General features: G+C 42.6%; 1 protein-coding gene across 6 annotated transcripts in view; it reads left to right on the top strand.

Moving 5' to 3' along the window:
* Positions 1 to 13,771, top strand: part of LOC117723957 (palmitoyltransferase ZDHHC11-like) — a 31,268-nt gene extending 17,497 nt beyond the window's left edge. For 2 of the 6 annotated variants that reach the window (XM_076916319.1, XM_034523558.2), the window contains exons 6-10: positions 1,826 to 1,981; positions 5,474 to 5,586; positions 8,385 to 8,425; positions 12,792 to 12,884; positions 13,414 to 13,771. In XM_076916319.1, the coding sequence (XP_076772434.1) occupies positions 1,826 to 1,981; positions 5,474 to 5,586; positions 8,385 to 8,425; positions 12,792 to 12,882 (401 nt within the window). In that variant the 3' untranslated portion in view covers positions 12,883 to 12,884; positions 13,414 to 13,771. Of the gene's footprint in view, positions 1 to 1,774; positions 1,982 to 5,473; positions 5,642 to 8,384; positions 8,426 to 12,791; positions 12,885 to 13,413 lie in introns of all 6 variants that reach the window. The other 4 variants (XM_076916318.1, XM_076916320.1, XR_013105109.1 and 1 more) reach the window with 3 other exon arrangements.
* Positions 13,772 to 14,197: the final 426 nt, after the last annotated feature.

Raw genomic sequence — 14,197 nt, 5'->3', positions numbered from 1 at the left:
TCATCTCAACCCATATATATTCCCTCACTCTCCAGTTGACCTGAGACCAGGGATTAGAGTGATGTAAACCCTGACCTTTCAATCAGTCTTGGGCACCTAGAAAGTGGATTATTTAGCAGTGCTCGGTGGAGAAGGTAGGTGCCTATCTTGTAGGAGACAACTATTTGTGGACAGGAACAGAAGAAAGTGAAGCTATTATATGTCTAGCTGCAAATTCTGAGGAGAAGCCCAGTGATTCTATCATTAAATAGGTTCAGAAGTCCAAGCCCATGACATAAATGTTTGAAACAAGCAAGAAGGAAAGGGATTGGGTTGAACATGGCCACCAAAATGTGTCCTGTCCTAGACATGAGATGCCACATTATTTGAAAAGAAGTGTCTCTGTGGATATGGTTAGGAATTCTGAGCTAAGAAGCTCATATTAGGCCCCTCATGTGCCCAAATCCAATGCCAATGTCTTCAGGAGAAACAAGAGGAAATACAGACTTGCAAAGGACCTATGGAGGTAGGACTCATAAGCTGGACAATATGACCACAAGCCCAGGAGCACTCAGAGCAGGAAGAGGACAGAAGGGGCATTTTCTAGAACCACAGAAAAGATGCTCTGATTTCAGGCTTGTGGCTTACAGATACGAGAGGATTACTGCATAGCCTAAGTGCCACCAGCTTATGAGCACTTGCTACAAAAGCCCCAAGATACTGGCACAGGTGACTGAAGTGGGATGTTCTTTGCTGGTTATCATATGGGCCAGGGGGTGTCACCCCACCTCCTCTCCAAGCATCATAGTCATCTACCCAAGCCCTGCTACAGGAGAGGTTAGGACCTGTGTGCCACTTGTCTTGAGGCATTCCTGGAGCCAACATGACAGAATGTTATTTTAAGAAAGAGCTTTGTGAGATCCATGTAGAAGGACCTCAGCTTCTGTATTCCCTGTAACTACTTGGGACTTCTTGGTACTCTCTAGCATGCTCTGAAAACCACCAAAATGGCCCCTTCATTAATAATGCTATTACATTTCCCTAAACAATTGCCATGCTGAGCAAGTAGAGAAAGGTAAAGGAAAGAAAAAGGAAGGGAATAGAGAAAATCAGAGTATGGTGACCCAGCTGGGATCACTGACCATGACATCAGATGTGGTGCAGAGAAGTGAAGCACATCTCTCCTAGGAGTAGACTTGTGATTCTTTGAGTATGAGTGGAGGTCACTTCCCGGTTTGCCATTCCAGGACCCTACAGAGTCCATGGCCTGAATTCAGCACCTTGTGGTCTAAAGTTCACCATGCCATCACTGAGTAAGGGACATCTGTGAGTTGGCATCCAGCGGCCCAGCCCACAAAGCAGCATATAGTATTCTCTTTTCAGAGTGCACCATTCTAGAATGTGATAAGGGTCAACATATTTGGGCTTGGAGTCTGATCCTCCACTGGTCTTCATACAGCTTTGGAAACCCCATATCCATAGTCTTGATCTTGAGGGCCGTAGTGAACAGTGTTTAAGAAATGTACCAAGAGGGCTCGGTCTTCACTGATGTCTGTGAGGTGATTTGATCTGAAATAAAGGTCAAGGCTTTGGAGAAAGGGAAGAGAGGAGCTGGCTCTGCAACCCAGTATTCAGGAACTTCTATCATCTTGAATACATAAAGTGGGAATCATCATAGTGCTAGCCACAGCCACTGGGCCCATAGAATAGGGCAAACCCAGGGCAAAACCCATCCCTTGGCTGGCTGTCCTCACTCACCCTAGCAAGTGCTATCCCTCTGCTTACCTGACCATAGGTGCTGCAGTTTGGATAGGTGCTGGATGGACATATCTCTCTGTCTTCATAGAGATCAGCTCTGAGAACATATGGCTGCTGTTCCTCTCACTGTGGCCTGTGCCTGTGAAGACCCCAGTGGTCCTTTCCATCGTGGTGTTGGTACTGCTGCTAGACGTTGCCAGCTTTGTGCTGCTCGGGCACCTGTTCCTCTTCCATGTCTACCTGAGTATGTACCTCTCCAGTCTTGCCACTTGAGTTCTCCTGTCTTGAGGCAGACAGTGCCTTGGGAATCCTTGCCAGAAATGAGTTCATAGAAAAAGGACAGACTACAGGAAAGAGAGACCAAATGAAGGCCAGAAAGTCCAGCAAGGAGCTGAACTCATGTTCAGAAGTCCACAGAAAGCACAGGAGACATTAAAATATACAGAGATAAGGGAATATGACTATTATACACGAATAGGACACTAGGAGCAGCAGGATTTAGGAAAGCAACAATCAGAAATTATAACAATGAAACTTAAGCTCAGAGGACTGCTTTCCCTCATCCAAAGAGGAGACTCTGTATCCACAAATGTGTATCAGACACCTTTTATGCTATTATGACCATCTCCCTAAGAAAGTGTTGAGTTAGAGCCACCTCTTCTGTACACATGGTTTCTGCTGTAGGGAGACTTCTTTGGTCTCTTACAATGGTAGGCCTGGCTACTACTGCAGTGTGGGTTTCCTCCAGCTTCACTTATCCAGACCTTAATGGTGGTACAGACCCTGCCTGAGGCTGTGATAACAGTATCTAATGGAGTGCTAGCCTTCTCCCATGGAAAACCTCACTTATGACCAATGGTTCTTACTAGCAGCATTGCCATAAACCTAAAGAACATGCTTCTTAGCCTACAAGTATGTTCAACACACACTCCTGACTTCAGCATTGTTGATGACTTGAGACTTAGATTCTTCTTCTCCTCGTTCTCCTCCTTCTTCTCCTCTTCCTCCTTCTCTTCTTCTTCCTCCTCTTCCTCCTTCCTTCTCCTCTTCTTCTTTCTTTTCCTCCCCCTCCTCCTCTTCCTCCTTTTTCCTTTTTCTCACTCATCTTTCTCCCTCTTCTTCTTCCAAGTATAGTGAAGACCCATGGATTGAATCTTGTTGCTTTAATTTGAAGTTATATTTTTAGGTTGTATATAGGAATGACCTGGTTCATTTATATTTATGTGTGTTTGGTTGTATTTGTAGAGTGGGAGAGAACCAATCCTCAAACTTATTTCAGCTGAGCCTATGTTTCAACAGAACACCATGTGCTAGTTTATCAGTAACAAATCTAGGAGGGCACCTCACATTCTCTGTGACTTAGACACTCAGAATGATGTATCTTTTGGGTTACTTTTAAAGCTCTCCATTACTTTTATAAATAGGAATTAAAAAACATTATTTCTAAGCTTATCTAGAAATTTTTTCTCATGTCTAAATGCTTTCAGATTTATCAGTAATGCCATCTTTCCTAGCATTTGACCTCATGTAGAACACATTTCCTTTTTTATCTAATGTCTCTCCCTATCTCTCAGAGTTAGGTCTAGTCCCTGGTGTCACGCCAGTTCTCCCTACAGAACCTATACCCATAGTCCCTGAAGATTACAGGTTCATACTGCCCAGGAACACAAATTTGGTGTTAGCCACTTTCCCTTTCTACTTTAATAGCAAGGACTTTGTGCCTAACGTGCCAACCCAAGGTAAGGAGGAGCAATTTTGCATCTGTGGATGAGGTCTGGAGTCATTCCCATTCTGGTAGAGAGGGGTCAATGACATTGAAGCACATTGTGTGGACATCACTTTACTGAGACATGTCAAAGTGTACTGCAGGTGATACCACATCTGCTATGCCACACCCTGGAGAACAAGTCAGGGGCAGCTAGTCACTGAGAAATGCTGCCACCACTGTTCATAATGACACTCGGGATGGGCTCACGGGGCTGAGAGCAGGACAAGTTATAACCAGTGGCAGCTGGACCTGGTGTGATACTAAGGATAGGGTTGTTCAGTATGAGGAGACTAGAAAGTATTCCTCTGAGAGGGAAGAGCTAGAGTCAGGCTGAACATGCTGAGTTTAGACACCAAGTATTTCCAGGGCATATTGGTTATTGTTAATTATTAGTAAGCCTGCCCCAAACTGTAGCTCTCACTCGTCACTGTAGGGCCAGGGTAAACACAGCTTAACTGAGTCCTCTTTAGGCCACTCACATTGGGATTCAGATTCCTCTTCTAAACTCTCTGAAAGATGACTGGCAGATGTAGCTTCTCTGAGTCACTGATCTACCACTTTGCTCTGATGATTCTTGATGGACTGACTGCAAAGTGCTTCACAACAGTGACTGGCTTCATGGAAGGAGCAGCTGGGCAGTAGAATACTCTGGCTGTAGATAAGGCTCACTGAAAGTTTAGTCTGTAGATCTAGCCTACACCCAAGGAATGAATCTCAAGCACTCATATGGATGGCCTTCTATCAGATACCACTTTAAAGATGGGCTGGAGATTTGAGGGCTCAATGTCCAGTAGGTATGGGAAGCTGAAGCTCCTGCAATGAAGGGATGAGAGAGAGTGTGGTCATGCTGGGTGAGGAACAATGTGTTGAATCCAGTGGAGAAAGGGCAGAATCTATAAATTGCCAGAGCTAGCTGTTGGTACCTAAAGGACATACAGGGACATAACCCATCCTTGGACATGCTCATCAACTGGCTTCCTTCCCTGGGAAGAGGTAATGTTTTAATAAGAATGTAAGGAAGTGGAGGCCCACAGGTTTACTCTGACATAGATGCTGGGAGCTAACGAGACTTGTTGGTTCACAGCTGGGTGGGCCTAGGGAGATCCATCATTCTTAATAGCATAAAGCCAAATTCTGTAGGACCTTTGGGGAATGAGGTAGCCCACCTCAACTGCTACTTGAGCTACAGATAGGAAGATTGGGTGGCCCTGTAGCTCCTGAAAAATACTTGTAAACCATCTTCCCCCATGTAAGTTGGTTTTGAAAAGGCAGACCCCTCCCTGGAAGTGTGGGGCGGAGATAGACACTTACAACTCTTTTCTCAAAAAACACATTAGATCTTCTTGAAGTAACCCAAATTGCTTCTGCTAGGTGTGATTGCCAAAGCCCCAGCCTGTGCTGGAGTTGCTTGCCATGTCTCGCATTTGTTGGCAGCCCTGTGCACTCTGCGTAAGAACACCTAGGGTGAAGTGGCTGCATGGGTTGGAGGAAGCAGGCATAGGGTGAATAGACTGTAGGGTAAGCTCAGGGGTCCATTACTTCTACCAGCAGGACTTCTGTTGCCCCGAGGTAGATGATAGGCTTCCATAAACCTTGGACAACGTAGCCTTTCCTGAGTCTGCTCTCCTAGAGCCATCTCAGGAGGTTCTGGAGCAGTCTGTCATGATGCAGAAAGAAGGGGACCCATGAGAGGCACCATAGTCCAACCCCTCTGCAATACCAAATCTCTACACTAAATTAGATGCTGTGTCGTGGGCAATAGGGAACAGTTAGGTCCTGTCCTGCATAAAATATGCAGGAGCATTGCTTGTCTGGCCTGATATACCTGGTCCTCCTCCTCTTCTTGGGACATGTAAGGCAGGACAGTTATTCCCTGGCAAGGTGGACTGCACATTGCACATGAGATTCTGTACGATATTTTGCATGTCTGCTGGGTGACCCTGTCCTTTCCTGCTCTCCCCTTTGTAGTTGGTAAGAACCTGAGCACATTTGACTACATGATGAAGATCCGATACCAGAAGAATCCACATCTACCAGAGAAGAAAGAGCTACCTCTACAGAAGAAGGGGAGCCTTCCTCAGGTGTGCCTGTCCCTTCATATCATGCTCATGGAAGGGCTGAGGCCAATGTGTGGAGGTACCCTAGAACTTCCAGCTTTGTACTGATATCACTGCTGATACTGTCCTGAGACTCATTGGGAGTGTGTGGTATAGTGTGGTCTGTATATGTGTAGTACTTAGTGTGTCTGTTGTGTAGTGTATAATGTGTACATGCATATGTGCAGTCTTTTCATGTATGGTGTTTCTTTGTGGTATGTAATGTAGATGATGCATGATGTAAGTGTAGTTTAACTGTGTCAATGTATGTGTGTCTATGTGTGACAATAATATATATATATATATATGCATATATGCTATGTATACAATATGTGATATATGTATATGGTATGTTATATGTTTTGTGGTGTGTGATGTTTCTGTGTAGTGTGTAGTGTTTATTTGGCATATGGTGCATTATGTGATATGTGTTTTGCTTGTAGGTTGTATGTGGTATGTGATGCATCTGTGTGGTATGTATCTATGAGTTGTGTTTGTGTGGTGTGTGATATATATGGTATGGGGTATGCCTGTGTTGTAAGTGGGGTGTATAGTGAGTTGTGTGTTAGGTCTGTGTGTGTGTGTCTGTGTGATGTACGCATGTGTACATGTATGGTATGTGAGGTGTTGTTGTGTTTGTGTGATGTTTCTATGTGGCATATAGTGTCTGGAGTATGGTATATGGTATGTGTGGTATGACTATATAGTGTGTGAAGTGTATTATGTATTTATGTGGTATGTCTGTGTGGTGTGTGGTGCACTATCTCTGTACCAATCACACTCTTGAGCAGGCATCATCCTGAGGATACAAAGCATACTTTGTGTTTTGTTTCTTTGTTTGTGCATGTGCCTGTGGTGTGTGTTCTTTTGTTTTTATTTTGTTTTTAAGAGACAGAAAGAACATTATGGGGAATCTGGGAGGGAGAGGAAAGATTATAATTAAAGTATATTGTATGAAATTCTCAAATAAATAAAAATAAAATAGAAACAAGAAGAGGAGGAGAGACAGGAGAAGAAAGAAAGAAGTCTCACACAAATTCGGATCACAGAGGCAGGAGGAACCCATTGAGTGACACCAGAATTAACTTAATACTAAAGCCAGACAATGTCAGCAAAAGAGAGGACTATAGTGAGCTAAAGATATTTGGGAAAACACAAGCAAAACACATGAAACACTGTCCAACCAACACATAATAGTAAATGCAGACATAGGATTGTACACCATGAGTAAGTGATGTTTATTCTAGAAATGCTTTTATTTAACATCTGTAAATCAATTATGTAATAATATAATGATAGAATAAAGGTCAAGAACTTATGATCCAGTCAACAACCCATACAGAAAATGAATGTGGACCATGTTCAAACCCCACTTTTGGTTAAAAGGAAAATACCCACAGCCCAAGAATAACATGAAAACTATGAAGATCTCTTTATTCTGTCACTTTCATGACAAAAGAGTGACCTTCTACCCTGAGCTGGGAATAGGTGAGGACATCCACTCTTACTACCTTTGACATCATACTAATGCCAGCGCAATAATAGCTTAAGGTATACAGTGAACAACAGGAAACTGTTTATAGGCAACATAATTCTTTTAAAAAAATGTGTAAACTATTAGCTTGACAGCTTTACAATAGCCTTGTACCAGATAAATGAAATAAAGAGCCAGAATTACAGCTTTCATTTCTGATCAGCTTGTGTTAGAAAAGATAGCGAGGTTAATTGGGAAGATGGCTTCCCTGGCTGGTCCTGAGCTGAATATAGCCAAGGCTGAAAATCATTTTGAGTTCTTTATCCTGGCAAAACACCCAAAACACCCAAAGCCAACCACAGGTCTAAGTTTGAGAAATCTTGTGACCTCAAACAGTGGAATCAATGTCTAGATAAATGAGACAATGAAGTTTATGAAACGTAAAATTTTATTTTCAAAACTGTCATTAAGAAAATGAAATACGCAGCCGGCAGTGGTGGGCAGCCGGGCAGTGGTGGCACACGCCTTTAATCCCAGCACTTGGGAGGCAGAGGCAGGCGGATTTCTGAGTTCTAGGCCAGACTGGTCTACAGCGTGAGTTCCAGGACAGCTAGGACTACACAGAGAAACCCTGTCTCGAAAAACAAAAAAACAAAAAAAACCCCCAAAAAACCAAAAAACAAAACAAACAAACCAAAAAAACCCAAAAAAATACAAAAAAACAAAAACAAACAAACAAACAAAAAAAAGAAAATGAAATATAAGCCATTGTCAAAGTGTTTCTAAAGCACACACTTGTACCAAAATACTAACAGATTTCAAATGAAACGGACCTGAATCTGATCAAATCCTTCACTAAGGAGAATATGGATATCAAGGAAGACTGTGGAAGATGGTAGACATTTGCTGAGACCACTATAAGTTACTCACAAACCCACCAGCTTACCTCCATCAAAATGTCTGACAGAATCGTGTTAGTGACAAAGCAGAGGGACCAGAAGGCTTACCCCAAGGAGCAGAAGGTGAAATGGAAATATAAATTCACCAGTAGTGAGTGCAGTAGGTGGTCCTTAGAAAGCTGCATAAATATTACGACCTGGCTAGCTGTCAGGCCCTCTCCCACCCAGCCATGGGGAAAGGAAAACACATGTGTACATAAACATGTTTCTGAGGAAGAGAATTGTCCTCTGAATGTCCTTCCTAGGTGCTGTCTCTCAAAACTGCAGACAGGCTCTAGTTGTGAAAGTCAGGCAGGAAGCCTGCATAAGTAGTTTCTTCTCTCAGCTGTGTACTTTCTTTTGCTCCACAGGAAAAGAGTAACAGCTTGACCTGGCCTAAGTCCCCGCCCAGGTGAGTGGCAGTCTCCTGGTGGTATTTTATCTGAAAAAAAAAAAAAAAATGGCTTGAAGGGCTTTAGAAAATAGTTCATCTGTGGTGTGATGTTTTAAATGACGGAATGGCATAGCATAAAACACAGTTGTTTCTCTCAACTTACTGACATTCATAGCGGTTTATGTGGCTGTACAAACTGACAAGTTTCCTTCACAACTCTGCTATCATTGGTAAGCATAAAATAAAACTGCTTTGTGTGTGTGTATTCACTCATGTGTGTATGTACATGTGCACAGAGGCCAGAGATTGATTGATGTCTTCCTTGATAGCTTCCCATTTTGCTTTTTGCAAGTCAGTATCTCCATTTCTTTGTCTCTCTCTTTCTTCCCCACCCACAGCCCACCAGGTGCTTGCTGACTTAGCTAGATTGGCAGGTCAGGGAACTCCAGGGATCCTTCTGTCTCTACTTTCCCAGTGCTGGGATTACAGGCACGAGTTACCACATCTAGCTTTTTACATGTGTGCCAGAGATGAAATTCATACTCATGTTTGCAGGGCAAGTGCTTTACCCACTAAGCTGTTTGCTTGGTTCTGTCTGCTTATTTTCCTGCATCCGTGTATACGTGGGAAGCTGTGTACCCGTCACCCTCTAACAGTGTCTGGCTTAGATGATAAGATCCTAAGAGTCAGATTTTGTCACCAAATTCATTCTTGAGTCAAGGAGGTATTGAGTAAGAATGCTCCCAAGAGATAGCTCTGCCTAAGAGCAACGTACATGCTACCAGAACCAGAAGTCCAATGTCCTTGGCCTCAACACAAAGGAGAGACTCCTGTTTTATAGTGTACTCTGTTCTCATGTTTTTATATAGCCAAGAAAAGTTGTAGCAGAGACGTGGTTACAGAGTAACAGAACGTCCCACCTTGGCTTTCTGCTGTGCTTTCTCTCCTCATCACAGGATAAGTACAAATGCTGGTGTATTTTAAGCAGTTAACACACAAAGCCTTTTTTTCGGGTTTATGGGAGTTATGTTTGACCATCTCGGTTCTGTCACCTCTAGGGCCTGTTAATACAAATTAAAGAAAAAAAAATTAGACATTCACTGGAGCCTCTTCAGACAGACACACATATACATATCCCTATCTAGCCCTCCATCATGGTCCCTCAGCCAAGACATAGCAGGTGATACAGGGGTCTGCTGAGAAGGTTAGAAACAGTCTGTTCTAAGTCAGCGAGGTCTGTCCTTATAGGTCAGTGCCCTGTACAGGGCTGTCCTAGATTAGCATTGAGGTTTTTCTAGTTGCTTCCCTGATGGCCAAGCCTTGGAGTGGAGGTGGGGCTCTGTCATAAGCACAGGAGGCTGTTCTTCTGAAGGGAAAGTCATGGCCTCTCCATGGAAAGTACAAAGAGGTGATAGCCCAGAGGTAGGGACAAAATAGAAAACAGAAAAGAGGCTCTCCATTCCTTTCCTCTCCATTTGGTAGAGGAAAGATATATTCTCTGTGATTTTCTGAGAATTAGGTCTCTTTGGGGGCCCACAAGGCACAGGCTGGTGATGGATTTTGCCAATGTCCCGTTCTCCACATAAGTCAGTCAGATAGCATCACTGGGCTCCCTCTTGCCAATTTAATTGTCACGGATTATCAGATAACACTCACATGGTGGACAGGAAGATTTAATGCTTACTTGATTCTTAGACATTAAAACTGATACTCTTTATTGCTCAACTTTTCACAAGAGCCACCCATTAAATAAAAATATTCATGTCCCCTCTTAATAACATGCCAAGGTAACTGTTTGAATACAGCATGTAGCCCTGGCAGGTTTTAAAGCCACTATGTATCCAAGGTCATCCTTAGCTACATGGTGCCTTCGAGATTTGCTTGGATTACAGAGTAAGGTCCTGTCTCAAAAAAACAGAACAACAACACAGATTCATCCTATAATATATAGGGCTGGAGAGATGACCCAATGGGTAAGAGCACTACTGATCTTAAAGAGAACCTGGGTTCTAAACATAGCGGAGGGTTCACACTTCATTCATGCAAATACTGAATGCTTTAGGCTTTTCCATTCATTGGTCAGAGAGGATAGCTTATTCTGGGAAGGAATCATTTTCTTTTAAATAACTATTTCTTTTCTGAATTGGTTTCTTAGAAACTTGATTGGCAGTACTATTGTGTAGCCAAACCACTGTGAATGTCGGTTTGAAATATCACCTAATCCTGTAAGCAGACTTCCAGAGTGTTTCTTTTTGTTTCTCTTCCTGTCATGCTGGCAGAAACCTAACAGAGCTCTACTCTAAATTCCCAAACACTTCATTTTGTTTCTGACTACCAAGTGAATGCATATTATAGATAAAAATCTAAATGGCAAATTTTCTAAGTAAGCCTAAAAGTCCTCTTACCCAGGTCTCCTGCCCACCAGGAGCCTGGCTGGCATTTCCACGGTCTTTCTTTTTAGTTCTCTCTCATCAGATATTTCATCTTCTGTTTAATCAAACTGTAATCATACCTGTCTCACTCTTGGGACCTACTTCTTAAACTCCACATTTTTTGTCAACATGGTTAAAAGAAAACTAACCATGTTCTGTGGGTATAAATGACTTCATCTTTGCGGTATATACGTGCCTCATTTCTGAAATATTACTTTTACTTTATAGTATTTGTTCTTTTTCAGTATGGTGATGCATTCGCCTTGTATTGGAAAGTCCATTGTGTGTATGTTTGACAGACCACAGGGCACAGTCACAACTCTCAAAATGCAATGCTCGATATAATACTACCTGATCTTTTGTACCACACTCAGCAGGGCTCCAGGGACTTGGATCTGATGGGGGTGGTGAGGTAATGAAAAAAAGACAAACAGGCAGGTACACAGAGAGCTGGCATCAGGTGGCCTGGGCTCTCTTCTGGAGAAACTGCACCCCAGAGGCTCAGCATGTGTATTACATAGAATTGGACAAATAGGTGGAGTTATTGCATACAGCTAGTTAAGGGGACAGGGTTACTACATACAGATAATAAAGAGGCAGAGTTTATGATATACATGTGGATCAAGGGTACAGATTTAGCTAATATCAGTGAGAGATGCCTCCATGGGATGAGGCATGGTATTCTTCATGCCATAATCATCCAGGAGGGAGAAAGCTATAGTGGACATATTCTTCATACACCGTCAACATATGTGCTCGGTCCCCTGAGGAACACTTTGACATCCCTCTGAACCTCATTCTATAGAGAAGCTAGGGTCCTTATCATGACTGGCTTGTGTCAACACACACTTTCAACCAGGACTTGAAACACTCCAGGGTTTCTTGAGTTCTTATACTTTCAGATACAGAAACTGTTTCTATGACAGCCTATCAGTGTGTATGTAGATAATAAACAGACACTGGTCTGCTTTGGTGTGCATCACAGCCCAAGTTTCAGAGAGCACGGTTGTTGACTTTGTCCTATGTGATACTGAACTAGTCATAAGTACAAGCAAGTGTCCATGGCCTATAGTCTCGATCACAGGTATTGCTTAGTGGGAATTCCAGCCCCCGACCTCACAGAGCACTTTTTCTAATGGTTGTTAGACTATGTAGTGGGACTATTTCCTTTGGCACCTGTATCTGTGGTAAAATATTCCATGAAATAGACGGGTAGAGATAGGGAGCAAACAGGAACAAAGACTTCGATTTCACATAGGAAGAATGTTCTTGTCTGATTTTGAGGGAGTTCCGGTCAGCTGCTGCCTGCCATGTGGCTTGAATTGGTTTTCTGGTGCTGCAGAAGACATTAGCACAAGCTCATTGTCTCCACTCACAGCTGGGCTCTCCAGTGTCCCATTGCCTCTTATCGGTCAACATTACCCAGAGGGGTTGAGGAAGAGTCTGGCTAAGTGCTTTCAGGAAGCTTCTGGAATTCACTTTTCAAGAGATTCCTGATTTTGCCCTTGTCACTGTAGGCAGCATAGCAGCAATGTTGTTCTCATGTGTTGAGTCTCTGAGTTCTTCTGCCTTCTTCTAGCTTAATGTGACTAGCATTAGCAGTCACTGGATATTCCAGGCCAGCCTCCTACATTACATTACATTGGATCTGCTGCAAGAAACTCCTATAAGTTGGAGATGTGGGGTGCATGTGGTATGACCTTTTATCCACTTGCAAACACTGGGGATTAGACTTGGCAAAATAGGGTCTGACACAGGGCCCAAGCAGGGTGAGGATGCACCTTTCTGCACATAGCACTGACTAGAAGTCAGGGTCCATCACACTAGAATATAATCATTGTTCCCTGTTGTGCAGTACACATTGCTATTGCTCCAAGATGCTGGAATCTGAAATTCTTTGGCTTCAATGATGGGGTCTTTCTTAAGCTGATGTGTCTCTCTTTCCTCTTTAGAATGGAGACCCCGAGGTTCCTGCTGCCTACTTTTTCGACGCAGTCAAATATGTGTTTCATGGTTCCACCTCCAAAGACTCTGCCACAGTGAAGGTGAATAGCGAGTGCTGCCTGGGCCTCTAGGACACAGGCCTAAATCACCTGTAGATCCACAGTTCCCACAACCTGAGGAAAGAGCAATGCATTGAGCTTCTGCCTGGCTGATACTGATACAGTTATGGAATGGTACTCAGATGAAATTTGCAATTTTAAAATTTTAAACTTTTGTTCCTACAAAAGTGAGAACTAGAAGGAAAATTGGAGGGACAGAAATTCTTAATCATGAGGTGTCTGGGGGACAAGAAGAAGCAGGGGTGGGGAATGAAGTACAGAAATGAAACTACTCAAATGGAAGCAGCATTTAGACATGTCAGTGAGGTGCACTGAAGACTACAGTTATAACATACACTGAGGTTTTGTTTTGTTTTTACAAGATTTACAGTTAAGTGTTGAAAACAGATGGTTAAGTGGCCAGTAATGTTCCCTGACATGATGGCACGATTTAGAAGACTTTGGTTTTGCTGTGGTACCAAATTAATACTAGAAACCATACTTCTAATTTGGAATTTTGGTCTCTTCCTAGGCTAGTGGCAAGGACGAGCCCCTCTCTCATGATGGAAGTATCAATGTGTCAGCCCTAGATCACAAGGAGACCCTTCTACTCTGTGGTGTGTGATGCTGCCGAGCCATGATCTTCAGTAGAATATGTGTATTATGTGTATTTTGGACTTAAGATATTTTCAATTTATGATGAGTTCCTCAGAATGCAAACCCCATTGTCATTCAAGAATCATCTATATAGAAGAATGTTAGCAATGATAGAACCTAGGTGTTAAGTACATATGCATTTTCACTTTCAAATTTTCTAGATGTTTGAAAATTTTCACAATAAAATATTGATGTATGACTTGGTAAAAATAAACATGGCAAAAGTTCATGTATTATGTTGTGTGTAATGTGGTTTGTAGTGTGTAATGCGTGCATGATTGTTTTGTGTGATATGTTGTCTACGGTACCGATAGCATCTTCTGTATCCGTGTAGGATGTGGAATGTTGTTAATACATCCAGCCTCATAAATCATAAATCTCTATCTGGTTCTAAATCTTTCCAAGTTAACCATATCTCTGTGACACAAGGTGCTTTACAAGGCAACGAACACAAATTATCATTGCAGGTTCAACAAAACATAGAAAATCTTGTCTATAATAGGAAACCAAACTGTCGATTTGAATTTTTCACCCAGTGAAAATTCTGGCTTAATGACTTGACTCGTGAGTTACACAAAACAAAAATTTAAGTAATGATACTTTCATAACGGCCTTTTCAGGATGTGGAAAAGAAATGAAAATACTCCAGCTCATTCTGT

The sequence above is a fragment of the Arvicanthis niloticus genome, chromosome 19 (genome assembly GCF_011762505.2).
Source record: "Arvicanthis niloticus isolate mArvNil1 chromosome 19, mArvNil1.pat.X, whole genome shotgun sequence".
In the NCBI taxonomy this organism is placed as follows: Eukaryota; Metazoa; Chordata; class Mammalia; order Rodentia; family Muridae; genus Arvicanthis; species Arvicanthis niloticus.
Note: the sequence above shows the minus strand (reverse complement) of the source record. Positions and strands in the feature narration are given on the sequence as shown.